The 19,075-nt window shown below is 36.2% G+C and overlaps 1 protein-coding gene across 6 annotated transcripts in view; it reads right to left on the bottom strand.

The window, feature by feature from the left end:
• The window catches only part of LOC127840119 (cyclic AMP-dependent transcription factor ATF-6 alpha-like), a 99,469-nt gene that overhangs the window by 58,838 nt on the left and 21,556 nt on the right, over positions 1 to 19,075 (bottom strand). For all 6 annotated transcript variants that reach the window (XR_008030422.1, XR_008030421.1, XM_052368581.1 and 3 more), the window contains exons 2-3: positions 12,053 to 12,147; positions 2,661 to 2,763 (exon numbers count right to left, since the gene is read on the bottom strand). Coding sequence is in view for 4 of the 6 variants with exons in the window: in XM_052368581.1 (XP_052224541.1) it covers positions 2,661 to 2,763; positions 12,053 to 12,147 (198 nt within the window). In the remaining 2 variants the exon portion in view is untranslated. The remainder of the gene's footprint in view (positions 1 to 2,660; positions 2,764 to 12,052; positions 12,148 to 19,075) is intronic.

Genomic DNA, 19,075 nt, shown 5'->3' with positions numbered 1-19,075 from the left:
GTGCTTATACATACCACTTAGTACCATGGTCAGGTGAAAACACAGACTATCATTATATAATAAAATAAACTAACAAAACGTAAGCTGTTTGCTTTCTCTGTTTACTCGAAAAATAAACTGATAAATATAAAATCCAATGATCTCAGCTATCTACTGTTCTTTTGTTTTCAAGCTTTAATTCAACAAATTGTAATATACATGTAACAGTGTGTTAACAGACACTAATCCTCTAATTGCTACTTATCCAATCAAGAGTGTGAGAGAGATTCAGTGTGGGTGAATGGTGATCAATGAGTGTGCTATATAACTACTTATCCAATCAAGAGTGTGAGAGAGATTCAGTGTGGGTGAATGGTGATCAATGAGTGTGCTATATAACTACTTATCCAATCAAGAGTGTGAGAGAGATTCAGTGTGGGTGAATGGTGATCAATGAGTGTGCTATATAACTACTTATCCAATCAAGAGTGTGAGAGAGATTCAGTGTGGGTGAATGGTGATCAATGAGTGTGCTATATAACTACTTATCCAATCAAGAGTGTGAGAGAGATTCAGTGTGGGTGAATGGTGATCAATGAGTGTGCTATATAACTACTTATCCAATCAAGAGTGTGAGAGAGATTCAGTGTGGGTGAATGGTGATCAATGAGTGTGCTATATTAACTTATCCAATCAAGAGTGTGAGAGAGATTCAGTGTGGGTGAATGGTGATCAATGAGTGTGCTATATAACTACTTATCCAATCAAGAGTGTGAGAGAGATTCAGTGTGGGTGAATGGTGATCAATGAGTGTGCTATATAACTACTTATCCAATCAAGAGTGTGAGAGAGATTCAGTGTGGGTGAATGGTGATGAATGAGTGTGCTATATAACTACTTATCCAATCAAGAGTGTGAGAGAGATTCAGTGTGGGTGAATGGTGATGAATGAGTGTGCTATATAACTACTTATCCAATCAAGAGTGTGAGAGAGATTCAGTGTGGGTGAATGGTGATGAATGAGTGTGCTATATAACTACTTATCCAATCAAGAGTGTGAGAGAGATTCAGTGTGGGTGAATGGTGATGAATGAGTGTGCTATATAACTACTTATCCAATCAAGAGTGTGAGAGAGATTCAGTGTGGGTGAATGGTGATGAATGAGTGTGCTATATAACTACTTATCCAATCAAGAGTGTGAGAGAGATTCAGTGTGGGTGAGTGGTGATCAATGAGTGTGCTATATAACTACTTATCCAATCAAGAGTGTGAGAGAGATTCAGTGTGGGTGAATGGTGATCAATGAGTGTGCTATATAACTACTTATCCAATCAAGAGTGTGAGAGAGATTCAGTGTGGGTGAATGGTGATCAATGAGTGTGCTATATAACTACTTATCCAATCAAGAGTGTGAGAGAGATTCAGTGTGGGTGAATGGTGATCAATGAGTGTGCTATATAACTACTTATCCAATCAAGAGTGTGAGCAGTGATTTTTTTTGCTTTAATTTGTTACAGTCTGTGCCATATGAATTGGGAAAATTAGCATGTTCAGGGAAAAGGAGTCTGGTCAAATTGGGATTTTTTTTAATCAATAAAAGTGGCAAGTTTGGGAATGATTTATGGACAAAAATGACTAAATTCAAGTTATATATTTTGTAAGATGTTTAAAAAATAAAGTTGAGACCTAGATTTAAGAAATCATAATTAAGTTATATGAGACTTCTTTATAAAAAATAAAAAAAAAAATTTTTTTTTTTTGGAAGTTGGGCTTTTCTTGGGAAATTTTGGTCAGAGTTTTGGGAAAAACATGTATTTTTGCGATTGGGAAGCAGCCGAAAATCGGCTGTAAATTTGAGCAAAAAAAATCACTGGTGAGAGAGATTCAGTGTGGGTGAATGGTGATGAATGAGTGTGCTATATAACTACTTATCCAATCAAGAGTGTGAGAGAGATTCAGTGTGGGTGAATGGTGATCAATGAGTGTGCTATATTATTAATGGTGCATGCTTTTTATGTGAGCTGATTTCAGATACATCTTTATGGTTTTATTGATCTGAAACCTTGCAAGAGGTACAAGCATTTTTCATTTGCTTTAATCTTTAGTGTTTTTTTTACATATGGTCAATGGCGAGTATTTTTATTACTTTAAGTGTATTTACTTGTATAATGGTAATAATGGTAAGCATTCTATTATTTGAATTATATTGTATTTTTCAATATTAAATCTGAATTATAATTTGTCATAATACTTGAAATATTTTATGCAACTATATTTCAGCCCATCATCAATTATATAATTAAAATATAAGTTGGAACTATAACCCCTTGTGTCTTACTACACATACCCGCTACATACATATGGACATCCAAACATGAGTATTGAAATGTAAAACATGTATAAAAATTTTGGGTCACTCAATACATTAACCCTTTCAGTGCTGGAACCGAATTTTGAAGGCCTTTGCAAACAGTTTGGATCCAGATGAGACGCCACAGAACGTGGCGTCTCATCTGGATCCAAACTGTTTGCTATTCTGATAGTATTCTTTGAAAAAAAATCGAAGAAAATGCTAATTTTAGAAATTCAGCAGACGACATTTTAGCAGACGACAATTACCCAGCATGCAAAGGGTTAATATTGTTGTAATGCCGTGGACAGCAACAAGGTAACAACTGACCACAAATGCCGCTATCCGAGCTGTCACTCCATTCATTGAGCAGATCATCATGAGTTGTTGAGCCAATGTTGGAGAAGAAATCTGTGGTCCCCGAATCGGACAACTGGAAAGCAAAATATTCATACCTAAGGGCATTATATTCTCATTCAAAATGCATTACACCATTTTTTCTTGGCTGATTAATTTATAGCCATTATTGGGTTCCTTTCCCGTTGCAAAAAGTACCATTATATATCCCAGATCCAGTCTTGTAATTCTAAAGAGATGGATTGACTTACAAATGTTTGGCGATAGGGGTTTCTACCCAAATCAAGACCCTTGTGGACAAATTTGCCAATAAGGTCAGTGATTTTTATTCGCTTTATATTTAACAGCCTGTGCCTTTTGGATTGGGAAAAAACGCGATAGTCCATTTAATATGATTATAAATTACATTATACCAACTGTTTATAAATGCATGCTTTCTAAAATTTATATAATAATTAAAGTGCTAGGGAATAAAATTGCCGTGTAATAAACTCAATAAATCAATTATTGAGTTTATTGGAAAAGTTTGGCATATATTTTGGGAAATATTGGTCAGATATTTGCGCACAAATGCTCCTTTTTGCAATTGGGAAACAGCCTGTAAGAGGCTGTAATTTTGGGCAAAAAAATCACTGAAGCTATCAAGTTTTTGTTCTGGGTAGTTTTTCTTTCTTCTTACTTTTTTTCAGTTATTATTCAAATGCTATAAATAATTTTTTTATACTTTTTCCAAACATTAAATGGACACGAAAATTCTTTATTCACTTACTTGCATAGGCCATAAAACCAAAAGGTAAAATAACAAGTAGAATGACTATCCCTAACAAACATAATGATATGTTACATCCTGGAAAGGTAAAAACATATAGGCCAGTGACTATTTTTCTGATTCTTTTTAAAAACAAGAGGGCCTGAAAGGCTCAAAGTCGCTCACCTGAGATAACAAGATATTATTGGGACAAATCTTCTGACCAAGTTTCATGAAGATTGGACAATAAATGTGGCCTCTAGAGTGTTAACAAGGTTTTACTATAGCCATATAAGAACAAATGCCCCGCCCCTGGTGGCCATGTTTTTAAAGCAACCAAAACCATTTTCGAACTCATCCAAGATATCATTGGGACACATTTTCTGACCAACTTCAGTGATTTTTTTTGCTTTTTTTTGTTACAGCCTGTGGCATTTGGATTGGGAAAATTAGCGCGATAAACCATGAAATTGGGAAAAATAGCGCGATAAACCATGAAATTGGGAAACATTATAAATATGATTATAAGAACAGAATAAAAATTGTTATGTTCATGTTTGACAGCATTTTTACATTATACAGTGTTGCTTTCATGTGTTCTTACACTACGCGACCCGTGATTTTTGCCGCGATTCTCGCATCACCGCAATCGATGCAACGTGACAAATTGCGGTGATTCCGAGCGACAAGAAAATTTGGGTGATGTCTCGACGACCGTCGCGCGATGTATCTCGCTGTTACGCAATCAGCGCGAATCACCGCAAATCACCGCGAACCGCCGTGGTTCACCTTTTTAAGAGATTTACATTAAGGGTTACACTACATTACATGTACATGTAACATATATGTATACAATTACATTATACATTGCAATAATAAAGCTTTTGTTGTTGTTATATGCAATGGGCGTATTAGCTAAAATACTCCCGTTCCGACATGAATGTGATGAAGTAATGTCGGAAGCTTTAACGGCTCCAAATTAATATAACAGCGCAGAAGAATGATCATGCAATAATTATTTAACATAACATGTAAACATTATTTAACTAATTGCATTAGCAGAATGTTTATTAAAACTTACAATCAATTATATTCCAGGCCCGAATACACTACCACTGTTCAAATTCCATATTGTTGCAATATACATGTAGCGTAGCATTGTGTAAATTGAAAGTTGCATAGTGTTTCGTCATTGGTCGGTTATAAATACCTTGTTTCTCTACATGGTATTTGATTTCGACGAAACTAATAATTTGGTAATTTACGAGAAATATGATAAAAGTTTTCCATTTAAACTTTGATCTTACCGTGTGTGTTAATTGACGTTATTAATTATGTTAATACTTATTTTTGCATTTCATTAAGAATTATAACGTGTAGCCCTTTTGTTAACAGTGTTTAGCAAAATATTCGCGCCTTAAGACACGGGAAATTGTTTAAGTAACACTTTCATTTAAAGGTTAAATGTAATCGGTAGATTACATCTAATTATTTGGACTAAAATATGCTATACTTATTTATTTTCTGTTTCAGGCTCCAATGCGGATAACTCGTGTTACTCGCGTTACTTTCCGAGCGTTATACATACATTCACAATGCTTGATAAGCCGGAAATCGGAAATACATTACTGTTCTATTTTTAAGTACATGTTATTATGACATCGTGGTAAATAATTTGTTGTAATTACATCATTGCCTATATATTAAAGCCGTTAAACATTGTGTTTGTTTTGCTGAAAAAAAAAAACGAGTATATCAACGTAACACTTGGCGTTCGCAGAGTTCAATAAATTTATGATGATGTATAATGTACATGTATTTCTCTGGGTTTTCACGCCAAAAACAAAAAACCCTCAACATTTGATTATTTCGTGTGTACTGTCCAGCGGGTGATAGTGTTTGTTCAAGTGTCTAATTGGCACTCTTTGTACGTGTTCAAACTGTGAAAAGATGTGACAATCACAGAAACAACAGGATGGCGCTGCCATATATGTGCGATAATGGATCAAATGGCATTGACAAAAAATAACAGTTTGGATATATTTTACGGCGTTTACTCAGATGGTCTCTCACAACAAAAAAACTATACAAGTCAAGGTATTATGTTTTACTTCTATCAGTAACGATACAGATACAGCGTGTTTGATTTTAATTGATTTTAAAAGAAATATCAAATTGTTGGCGATATAACTGTTTTAAAAATACCAAAGAAACATTTAACCGAAACCAACAGAATTCAATGTTCTCTGCGCTACGCAGTTTGTATAAAAAAATCAATACTTGCACACTCGTATACCTTGACCTTGTACATTGCCGCATAATTTGCGCGCTCTTTTGTCGGGAAATATACATGATGACTATATTGAAAGCATTTGTAAACGTCGTGTTAACTTTAAAACATCGGAAGTGTGTTTCGGATTATAAATTTTTATTCTCATTTGGGAATTTAACGGATAATTTATACTTATGGTATATTTGTTTTGAATTGTATATTAATTTGTTACAACGCTTTACGTGTGAAAAAAATGTTTTGATAATATTATGCATTAATAGCACAATTTCCAGAAGGAAAACGTTTTTTACATGAAGGCGTATGACGCAATAAAACGTTTTTTTGTAAGATCGTATTGTATCAATATAAATTTAAATACGCTCGTCCAATGAAAGCTGTGTCCCATATTATGCGCTGAACTCTTTACACTTCTGAAAAATGTCGTAGTCATATGGTTGTTTTAATGAAATTCTCAAACATATTTACCAACATAAATGTTCAAGATTATTTTTTTGATGTTGGATTATCGGATAATTGTGAACATTAGAAGCGTTATGTACATGTATAAAGTTATCGATACGATTCGGTTTCTATGCATGAATTGGGGAGTCATCGTTGTCACTGCAATCACGACGAATTGCGGCGAATTGCAGCGAATCACCACAACATTGAGGGGATTTAGCGCGAAGATTATCTTGCTCTCGCGCGACGTTGGAGTGACGAGTCACGTGAAATCGCGGTGATTTTCCACCCAAAAAGCAAAATGCCCGCCTTGACTTGGCAAATTAGGCAAAAATCACGGGTCGCGTAGTGTACAACGTTTAGTTAATATCCTTCCACATGCATATTAAACTTGCAATAATCTATAGATTCTTCAATATACATGTACCATTATGATTTAATCATAATATCTTTAAGAGTATGAATTTAATTCAGGATGTTTTTTAAAGTAAAATATGATATGGTGAAAACATTAACAAATATTAACAAACACGTTTTTGTGTTCTTGCTGTGTTAATGTTGTATTTAATGGAGTTAAGATAATACATTTCATTTGTTTGCCTTTTAATATCTTGCACAATTGACATCCTCACTTCAATGCTAATTCACCAAACTATACAGCATGACAAAGATAATAAAGCAGAATATGCATATGAATCTGAATATACACAGATCCACTAACATATAAATCAAATCATGTTGTTCTCTTTCCATTTTCGAATGGTTCTCGTCTTAAATGCTTTAACTTTGTGAACTCCATTTCCCAACACAGATTTCCGTGACGCACATTCACTGTGAACATTTCTAATAAATATTTTTGTTGTTCATCTCAAACATAGTATTTTGCGTTAATTGACACACACATTAAATTATCTCCTAAACACCATGCGATATCCACTGTTAATTTTAGTGTTATTTATCATTTTCGCTGCTCATCGCAAACTTCTCGTCTGCTTGCCACCATCTTGGACGTGTGTAAAAACAGGCGTTAACAATCGAGAAACATCGACTATCGTCGGTATCCTCCACAATAATAAAGAGAGATAATGAGTCAGATGTGTGGATAGCAACGTAAAATCGTATTCAGCTACATTCGCGAACACTCGTAAGTCAGTTGTCATTCGGCAAAGACTCGACAAGCTCGATCGGTACTCGTTCTACGAAATTAACGCTAAATGATATTGTAATCTTATTGGCTTAATTGGGAAATTTTGGTCAGATTTTTGGGAAAAAACGTCATTTTTTGCAATTGGGAAGCAGCCAAATATCAGGGGTAATTTTGGGCAAAAAACCCCACTGAACTTTCATGAGGATCGGAAAATAAATATGACCTCTAGAGTGTTAACAAGGTTTTACTATAGCCATATAAGGAAAAATGCTCCGCCCCAGTGGTGGCCATGTTTTTCAAGCAAACGTGCATTCGAACTCATCCAAGATATCAATAAGACAAATCTTCTGACCATATTTTATGAAGATTTGGCAAAAAACCTGGCCTCTAGAGTGCTAACAAGGTTTTACAAAATCCATATATAGCCATATAAGGAAAAATGCCCCGCCCCGAGGTGGCCATGTTTTAAAAGAAACCAAAACCATTTTCTAAATCGTCCAAGATACACGTATCATTGGGACGAATCTTCTGACCAAGTTTCATGAAGATCAGAAAATAAATGTGGCCTCTAGAGTGTTAACAAGGTTTTACTATAGCCATATAAGGAAAAATGCCCCGCCCCCTGGCGGCCATGTTTTTCAACCAAAGGGCATCATTTTTGAACTCGTCCAAGATATTATTGGGATGAATCTTCTGACCAAGTTTCATAAAGATTGGACAATAAATGTGGCCTCTAGATTGTTAACAAGATTTTACTACAGCCAGCATATATAGCCATATAAGGAAAAATGACCCGCCCCTTGGCACTCATGTTTTTCGAGCAAAGGTTACCATTTTCAAACTCATCCAAGATATCAGTGGGACAAATCTTCTGACCAAGTTTCATGAAGATCGAAAAATAATTGTGGCCTCTGGAATGTTTACAAGGTTTTACTATAGCCATATAAGGAAAAATGCCCCGCCCCCTGGCGGCCATGTTTATCAACAAACCGGCATCATTTTCGAACTCGTCCAAGATATCATTGAGATGAATTGTTCTGACCAAGTTTCATGAAGATCGGACAATAAATGTGGCCTCTAGAGTGTTAACAAGATTTTACTATAGCCATATTTAGCCATGTAAGGAAAAATGCCCCATCCCTTGGCAGCCATGTTTTTCAAGCAAAGGTTACCATTTTCAAACTCATCCAAGATATCATTGGGACTAATCATCTGAGCAAGTTTCATGAAGATCGGAAAATAAATGTGGCCTATATAGAGTGTTAACAAGGTTTTACTATAGCCATATAAGGAAAAATGCCCCGCTCCCTGGCGGCCATGTTTTTCAACCAACCAGCATCATTTTCGAACCCGTCCAAGATATTATTGAGATAAATCGTCTGACTAAATTTCATGAAGATTTGGCAATAAATGTGGTCTCTAGAGTGTTAACAAGATTTTACTATAGCCATTTAAGGAAAAATGCCCCGCCCCTTTGCAGCCATGTTTTTCAAGTAAAGTAACCATTTTCGAACTCATCCAAGATATCATTGAGACCAATTTTCTTATCATATTTCATGAAGATTGGACAATAAATGTGGCCTCTAGAGAGTTGACAAGGCAAATGTTGACGGCGCACGACGGACAAAAGTCGATCACAAAAGCTCACCGTGCTCAGGTGAGCTAACAAGAGCTGTCAGAGGACAGCGCGCTCGACTATTCAAGTGCTGGACATTATAACATAAGCCATCATGGGGAAATTGTTCGTATTCAATCATTTATTAGATGATCTTTCAAAAATAAAAAAAGGAAAAAAAAAAATTTGGGGGGGGGGGGTTGAGAGAGGTATAATGTGGGGTTTGGTCATTTATTAGACGATCTTTCAAAAATAAAAAAAGGAGAAAAAAAATTTAGGGGTGAGAAGGGGGTATAATGTGGGGTGTGGTTATTTATCAGATGTTTTAAAAAAATATTATTTTTTTTTTGGGGGGGGGTAGGGGGGTGAGAGGGGGGGGGGTATAATGTGAGGTGGGGTAATTTATAAGATGATGCTTAAAAAAAAAAATTGGGGGGGGGGGGGGGTTGGGGGGGATGAAGGGATTCTGGGTAGGGGCGTGGGGTATTGTTTGGGTGGAATCCATTGTGGTATTCAGGTAAGTGTTGTTTTGTCAAAGTATTAATAAAATATGATCATAAATAAAGAAGTTATGGCAATTTAAGCAAAATGTTCAATTATCTAAGTGTAAAAGGGGCCATTATTATGTAAAAATGCTTGATACAGTGGTCTGCTCTTGTTTATAGGTTGGGGTCATGTTGGTAAACAAGTATGCAAAATATAAAAGCAATATGTCAAAGGATATAGGAAATATTTGGGGTAGTACGCAAACTTTAACATAGATTTATCAATAATATGCATATTCTAAGTATAAAAGGGGAAATAATTATGACAAAATGCTTGATAGAGTTGTCTTCTCTTGTTTATAGGTTGGGGTGATGTTGGTAAACAAGTATGCAAAATATAAAAGCAATATGTCAAGGGACAATGAAAATAAATGGGGTAGTACGAAAACTTTAACATTTGCTGCATATTCTAAGTGGAAAAGGGGCCATAATTATGACAAAATGCTTGATAGAGTTGTCTGCTCTTGTTTATAGGTTGGGTCATGTTGGTAAACAAGTATGCAAAATATGAAAGCAATATGTCAAGGGACAAGGAAAATATTTGGGGTAGTACTAAAAACTTTAACATTTGCACGCAGAAGCAGGCCGGGGTGAGTAGGATAGCTCCACTAAATATATTTCATATATAATAGTCGAGCTAATAATTGGGGTAGTACGAAAACTTTAACATTTGCATTTTAACGCAGAGGCAGACGCCGACGCTGGGGTGAGTAGGATAGCTCCACTATATATATTTCATATATAATAGTAGAGCTAAAAATAGAAGCAAACCATTACATGAAAAAATAGCAACCATTACAATATCGACGGATAACCCATCTCTGGCAAGGTAACTGTTAAATAAATCAATGAACAAGGGCTGTTTGTAAAACATGCATGCCCCCCATATGGGCTGTCCATTGTAGTGGCAGCCATTGTGTGAGTAAGATTTTTGTCACTGTGACCTTGACCTTTGACCTAGTGACCTGAAAATCAATAGGGGTCATCTGCGAGTCACAATCAATGTACCAATGAAGTGTCATGATCCTAGGCAGAAGCGTTTTTGAGTTATCATCCGAAAATCATTTTACTATTTCGGGTCACCGTGACCTTGACCTTTGACCTTGTGACCTCAAAATCAATAGGGGTCATCTGCGAGTCATGATCAATCTACCTATGAAGTTTCATGATCCTAGGCGTATGCGTTCTTGAGTTATCATCCGAAAACCATTTTACTATTTCGGGTCACCGTGACCTTTACCTTTGACCTAGTGACCTCAAAAACAATAGGGGTCATCTGCAAGTCATGATCAATCTACCCATGAAGTTTCATGATCCTAGGCGTATGCGTTCTTGAGTTATCATCCGGAAACCATTTTACTCTTTCGGGTCACCGTGACCTTGACCTTTGACCTAGTGACCTCAAAATTGATAGGGATCATCTCCGAGTCATGATCAATCTACCGATGAAGTTTCATGATCCTTGGCGTATGCGTTCTTGAGTTATCATCTGGAAACCATTTTACTATTTCAGGTCACCGTGACCTTGACCTTTGACCTAGTGACCTCAAAATTGATAGGGGTCATCTGCGAGTCATGATCAATCTACCCATGAAATTTCATGATCCTAGGTGTATGCGTTCTTGAGTTATCATCCGGAAACCATTTTACTATTTTGGGTCACCGTGACCTTGACCTTTGACCTAGTGACCTCAAAATCAATAGGGGTCATATGCGAGTCATGATCAATCTACCCATGAAGTTTCATGATCCTAAGCGTATGCATTCTTGAGTTATCATCTGGAAACCATTTTACTATTTTGGGTCACCGTGACCTTGACCTTTGACCTAAAAATCAATAGGGGTCATCTGCGAGTCATGATCAATGTACCTATGAAGTTTCATGATCCTAGCCCCAAGCGTTCTTGAGTTATCATCCGAAAACCACCTGGTGGACGGACCGACATACCGACCGACCAACCGACCGACAGACATGAGCAAAGCAATATACCCCCTCTTCTTCGAAGGGGGGCATAATAATTAAAGGGATCTTTTCGTGCTTTGGTAAATTGACAAAATTGAAAAAAGTTGTTTCAGATTCGCACATTTTCGTTTTAGTTATGATATTTGTGAGGAAACAGTAATACTGAACATTTACCATGGTCTAATAGAGCCATTATATGCATCTTTTGACGATTTTAAAACCTAAAAATTATAAAGCGTTGCAACGCGAAACGATTGAATAATTTGGAGAGTTCTGTTTTTGTCGTTAAATTTTGTGAAACTACGAAGATTGCTTATATAAGGTATAAAATACATTTAGCATGTGTACTCGGCGGAATAGCTCAGTAGGCTAAAGCGTTTTTACTTCAGGATTCTGACAGGACTCCAGGGATCACTGGTTCGAAACCTGGTCCAAGCAATGTTCTTTTCCTTTTTTTAATTTTATTCTTGATTTTTTACTGGAGCTTTTACGATCCAATGTTTACATTTATCGATATAAAGCATTTAACGAATAAGTTAAAAAAATGCCAAAATCTGTGAAAAGGCCCCTTTAATAAACTTCACATGCTGTAAGTTCACCATATTTTATGTACCTGAAAGTCTGATGGTCGTAGATCATTCATAAAGTCATTCTCTGAGCTCATATTTGTGTCCATGCTCATTAGATCTTCCAACCCCATACTGGCTTCTGGAAAACAGAATAAAACAATTCATTAACCCTTGTCCACTTAGATACACAATGATATTTTACACATTTGAAGTCCCTGAGAACATAAAATTTAATTAAAGATCTTTCTTAATGGATTCAAGTTGAAAAGGCTTCATTTCAAATCCTTAGACACTGATGAGCAGCAAACAGCAAAAATCATGAACAGACAGCCAATTACTCGCAGGCTGTTCTGGTTTTATGCTGTTGGAACATTTTCACTATGCTTCTGAATGGGAAAGGGTTAAAACCTTGTGGAACAATATATGTCAAACACTAATTTAAAGTTTAAACCGGGACTTCCACCTTTATGGCTTTAGAAAAGTAAGCGTCCCATTAATCAAGCATCAAAACATAAATACAGACATGACTTAAATAAGAAAAAAAACAGTATAATTGCATTTTAAAATCTTACTTAAAATGAAACTAGAGCTTGTCACAGACGGGACAAATACCCCACATGCCGCATTGACACATTATATTTTGCATGTCGTCTTCACAAAAAACAGCGAACACCATGCTCAATTTTTAAAACGCACTAAGTGACCCCTTGACCTAGTTTTTGACCCAGACAGGCCCATGTTCTAACTTGGCCTTAAGATCATCTCCATAAAACTTCTGACCACGTTTGGTGAAGATCGGAAGTAAACTACTTGAATTAGAGAGCGGACACCATGCTGAATGTTAAAAAATGTGACCCCGTGACCTAGTTTTAGGCCCGGAATGGCCCATGTTCAAACTTGTCCTAGAGATCATTTAGATAAAACTTGTGACCAAGTTTGGTGAGGATTGGATGAAAACTACTTGAATTAGAGAGCGGACAACATGGTGAGGTTTAAAACGCACTGAGATACCCCGTGACCTAGTTTTTTACCCGGCATGACCCATATTCAAACTTGACCTAGACAACATGTAGATGCAACTTCTTACCTAGTTTGGTGAAGATTGGATGAAAACTACTTGAATTAGAGAGCGGACAACATGGTGAGGTTTAATACTCACTAATTGCCCCCCTGACCTAGTTTTTGACCCGGCATGGCCCATGTTTGAACTTGACCTACACATCATCTAGTTACAACTTCTGACCATGTGTGGTGAAGATCAGATTTAAACTACTTGAAATAGAGAGCGGACACCATGCTCAATGTGTAAAACATACTAAGTGACCCTGTGACCTAGTTTTTGATCTGGCATGGCCCATGTTCCAACTTCGCCTTCAGATCATCTAGATAAAACTTCTGACCAAGTTTTGTGAAGATCGGATGAAAACTACTTGAATAAGAGAGAGGACATCATGCTGAATGTTAAACAAGAGCACCGCCTTGCGGGTGCAGACCGCTCATCTATTTTCTTTTTAAAGGTGAAGGGACTCTCATTTTCAATCACAAAGGAGGGAGGGGTGGAGTGAAGAGGGGTGTTAGTGTGGGGTTGTGGACAGTTATTACATTATCTTCCCAAAAAGCGATGGTTGGACGGTATTTCAAACATAACCGTTTAAAAAAAAAAAAATTGGGGGGGTGGGGTGGGGTATAGTGTGAGGGTGTGGTGGTAATTTGTGAGATGATCTTAAAAAAAAAAAAAAAAAAAAATTGGGGGGGGGGGGTGGGGTGGGGTGGGGGTATAGTGTGAGAGTGTGGTGGTCATTTGTGAGATGATCTTAAAAATAAAAAAAAAATAGGGGGGGGGGGAGGTGGGGGGAGGGGGGGGAGGGCACGGGGGACGGTTTGGGTGGAGTCTATTGTTGTATGTCAGGTAAGAGTAGTTTCGTCAAAGTATCAATCAAATCTAATCATAAATAAAGAAGTTATGGCAATTTTAGCAAAATTTAATAATTTGACCTTGAGAGTCAAGGTCATTCAAAGGTCAAGGTAAAATTCAACTTGCCAGGTACAGTAACCTCATGATAGCATGAAAGTATTTGAAGTTTGAAAGCAATAGCCTTGATACTTAAGAAGTAAAGTGGATCGAAACACAAAATTTAACCATATATTAAAAGTTACTAAGTCAAAAAAGGGCCATAATTCCGTAACAATGACAACCAGAGTTATGCAACTTGTCCTTTTACTGTACCCTTATGATAGTTTTTTAGGTGTTCCAAGTATGAAAGCAATATCTATGATACTTTAGGGGTAAAGTGGACCAAAACATAAATCTTAACCAAATTTTCAATTTTCTAAGTATAAAGGGCCCATAATTCCGTCCAAATGCCAGTCAGAGTTACATAACTTTGCTTGCACGGTCCCCTTATGATAGTTAATAAGTGTTGCAAGTATGAAAGCAATAGCTTTGATACTGTAGGAATAAAGTGGACCTAAACACAAAACTTAATCAAATTTTCAATTTTCTAAGTATAAAAAGGGCACATAATTCTGTCAAAATGCCAGTCAGAGTTACATTACTTTGCCTGCACAGTCCCCTTATGAAAGTTAGTAAGTGTTGCAAGTATGAAAGCAATAGCTTTGATGCTTAAGGAATAAAATGGACCTAAACACAAAACTTAACCAAAATTTTCAATTTTCTAAGTATAAAAAGGGCACATAATTCTGTCAAAATGCAAGCCAGAGTTATCTAACTTTGCCTGCCCAGTCCCCTCATGATAGTACCGTAAAACGCTGTGTATAACGCGCATTTATGTATAACGCGCATCTACTTTTTTAAGCTAAAATATAGGAAAAAAAAGTTTTTGAAGCAAAAAAATCGGGGCAAAAATTCCGTACCACAGGCTAACTGAAAATCGTTATATTTACATTGCCGATCTTCTGTGTTCTTTTATTGCTTCAATTATTAATTATTTTAAAGACGATAACGATATAACTAGTTTGTGTGTTTTTTTTAAATCATATTATGCGTAAAAATAAATGTTTGGATTTAAATGAATTATGCATGAAATGCACACTTTCCACGAGGATACCATCAAGGTTTTCATCATATGCCTCCTAAGTAACTGTCCACGATTTTATTGTGGAGGAGTACACATAACGGATGGATTAGTTATAACTAAGAAACTGACATTATCGATTGGTAATGTCACGTGGTTATTCATGCTTGACTTATTCACAACCGCGCGTTTATTTACATTGCTGATATCATGTGTCTTTTCGAGTGTCTATAATTGACAGGAGACTTTAACGACTCAAACTTCTCAACACCATTACGACATTATGGGCGATAAACAAACAATGGAAGTGTGAAGCCGTTTGCCGGTTCGCATGTTTTGATAATAGCCCAGCTACACAAAACTTGACAGGTGACGCAAATTGCTCGATAACCACATCCTCAATCTTGACAAGACATATGAAAACGTGTAAACAGACACAACATCAATTTTATTAACACATTTGAAAAGCAAGAAATTTAATCATAAATATATCGGGAAAGACCTTGCCGACATACTATTGTAAATCGACAAGTGTCCCCAAATAAATTGTGTAACCCTAGTACAGTAGGTTATAATATTGTGGGAAAACAATAACATTTAAAAAAAAATGGCTTCCTTGTTTTTCATTCTCTTCTTCAAATTTATTCGATTTCAATGCTCTGTACGTACCTGAAAAAGATAGAAAATATTTATGTTAACTTTATAATGTTTGTCCATCTTATTCAGATCGTAAATATAACACTATTATTAACATAGTTACAGTTTAAACACCGGGAAACAGAATGATACGAATTACCGCAACTGGGTAACTGACAGGGAAAAAATGTCTTGGCATGGCTGTAGTTGTGCATAACGCGCATCAAGTTTTTAAAATGAAATTTTGGGGTAAAAAAGTGCGCCTTATACACAACTTTTTACGGTAAGTAAGTGTAACAAGTTTGAATGCAATAGCATTGATTCTCACTGAGAAAAGTGGATCTAAACGCAAAGCTTAACCAAAATTTTCAATTTTCTAAGTATAAAAAGGGCACATAATTTTTGTCAAAATGCACGCCAGAGTTATCTAACTTTGCCTGCCCAGTCCCCTCATGATAGTAAGTAAGTGTACCAAGTTTGAATGCAATAGCATTAATACTTTCTGAGAAAAGTGGACCTAAACGCAAAACTTAACCGGACGCCAACGCCGACGCCAAGGTGATGACAATAGCTCATAATTTTTTTACAAAAAATAGATGAGCTAAAAATGCACCAAGTGACACCGTGACCTAGTTTTTGACCCGGCAAGGCCCATGTTCGAACTTGGCCTTAAGATCATCTAGATACAACTTCTGACCAAGTTTGGTGAAGATCGGATGAAAACTACTTGAATTAGAGAGTGGACAACATGCTGAATGTTTAAAACGCACTAAGTGACCCCGTGACCTAGTTTTTGACCCGGCAAGGCCCATGTTCGAACTTGGCCTAGACATCATGTATATACAACTTCTGACCAAGTTTGGTGAAGATCGGATGAAAACTACTTGAATTAGAGAGCGGACACTTAATATGGACCGACAGACCGACCGACAGACCGACAGACAAGTTCACTCCTATATACCCCCCTAAACTTCATTTGTGGGGGTATAATAATCCAAATTTATGCCTACTATTCCGTACTCTTCATTTAAATTGCACATAAAATTGAAGACCACTGCGCTAGTGTAAACACAACACTTTCATGTATTTGCTTTATTTTCAAGAGAATTCTTTTACTTTTTCATGATTTTCAGAAAATGTTGCATGGAGCAATATACACATGTTCAGTGGGTAAACCCTGTCATGATTTGATGCCAATTTAATCAAATCTTTTCATATAAACATATATGCGGAAATGTTTTTAACAAATTGCGAACGTTTTCTTTGTGTGCAATTCATGTACACTTTTTCTTGTCAATGTTGCTCAAAAGAAGATCGACCGATCAAACAGAAACTTGTTAAATTGTCATTATTAGTTATAAAAAAAAATTCTCTTTCAGGTTCTATAAATATGTTCAGTGAATCGAATTTTCGAAGGTTTTGTTGACCTAATGCTTATTGTAATCGAGTACTCTGTCTCTCTCTTTTTTAATGTGACGTCTCAACGCAAGGTTAATAACGCATGTAGTAATGTAATTTGTGGGCGTGTATGGAACAAATACTATTGGCTTTGCGTGGTCAAACACGCTGTAAATAAACAATTTTAACATGGATTTAACAGGAATGAAATAAATCTTTAAAGGTACATCGTTTATTGCAGCATTGTTTGAATTAATTCAGATTTTTTTTTTGCATGTTTCCTTAACCGCTTGATTCACGATAATTGGATTAACCGCTTGATTCACGGTAATTGGATGATATTTATTTCCATATAGCTACATGTAACACCAGTACTGACTACATACATAAAAACTTCTGAATTTTAACCACTGTTCTAATCAGGAAGTAAGGTTAACAAGGCTACTGTCAAGCAATATGGTCCCCTACCGGCTCCACCATTATCACAAATTCCACCATTTTCAGAATATTTTTTTTGGTTGCCATAGCAACCACAATTTTTTACATGAGAACACAATGAAATGATGTGCATAATGTCCATATTGCCATCTATACTTGTTGCAAGTTTCATGAAAAAATATTAAGAACTTTTAAAGTTATCGCAGGATTCAGAAAAGTGTTCAGGGTCCACCATTTTCAGCAGTATTTCTTGTCTATTTGTTGCCATAGCGACCAGAATTCTTGACGTAGGGACAAAATTAAATGATGTGCATAATGTCCATATTGCCATCTGTCCATGTTTCAAGTTTCATGAAAAAATATGAAGAACTTTCAAAGTTATCGCAGGATCCAGAAAAGTGTGACAGACTGACGGACCGACACACAGAGCGAAAACCATAAGTCCCCTCCAGTAACCGGTAGGGGACAAAAAGCAGTGTGCAAATTTCAGTTTTGAAATCACTAGCCCTTTTGGGCTACCAGATGGATTTTTTCACTAGCCCGGACCAAAGTTTACTAGCCCAAACTGTTTATCACAAGTTTTTAAAAGTTTATATTTTTGACAGTTCTTGGATAGTTTTTATTGCAGGTAGGGTGTAATTGATACAGATTGCAAATAACAGTTTATCCCAATTAACTGGAAAAGTTATTATAATATTTCAATGACACAATACGATTATACTATTTATGTATGAAGGTACTCGTCAATCAATACCTAATATGCAGTCAAGATGCAAAGGTTTATGTCCATTCTGTAAATTATTTTAGGTGCCAATTGTCCCAAATTTGAAATCCGAAAAATTAAGCCAAGAGTCTGAGGCCGTATGATAAAGCAAATAGAGGGCAGTGTCCCCTCCCCCTAGTTTATTGTTCTTCTTTTTTATAGTCTTTCTAGGTCCAATTCTGGTGAGTACAATGTGAAAAATTATCAACCAGACTATCCGCAACACCGCATGTGTATTCATCATTCTATCCCTTACTTTCATGTATCGTCCCTCCTCATAGTATCGTCCCCTTAACAAAAAACCTTTATGAAGTGCTGGAAGGTTAATGTTTTTCAATTTTTAGAAGTTGTAATGTATTTGATGGTTATCCATGACTATTACGACAATCATTCTCATTATTTCCGGTATTCATTGGAAAGTAGGTCATGTTTATTCCAGGGTGATGCTATGATTTTTAAATTACGTAACTACAGCATTCTAGATAAGCTGCGTATCAGCGTAATTTACGCATTAGAAATAGCAAGATACGCTCAATTCATCATTTCCGTGCGTACATTTAAGCAAGCCAATCTGGAGTTACCCAAATGATGTAAATTCTCTGCGTACAAAGTAAACAAAAAATATAAACAGCTGATTGTCTTTCGCCAAAATATGAGACTAGTTATTTTAAAAATTAGAGCTAATTTATTCGCTGGATTGTAGAAATAGTTAGCCAGTCGGTATGCATACTCTGAATCATCTAGACGCATGGTAAATTCAGTATTGATTTTTTAAACAGACAGTCAAGTACTTATGT

The sequence above is a fragment of the Dreissena polymorpha genome, chromosome 7 (genome assembly GCF_020536995.1).
Source record: "Dreissena polymorpha isolate Duluth1 chromosome 7, UMN_Dpol_1.0, whole genome shotgun sequence".
Lineage (NCBI taxonomy): Eukaryota > Metazoa > Mollusca > Bivalvia > Myida > Dreissenidae > Dreissena > Dreissena polymorpha.
The sequence above is the reverse complement of the archived record's forward strand: the minus strand, read 5'-3'. Positions and strand labels throughout refer to the sequence as shown.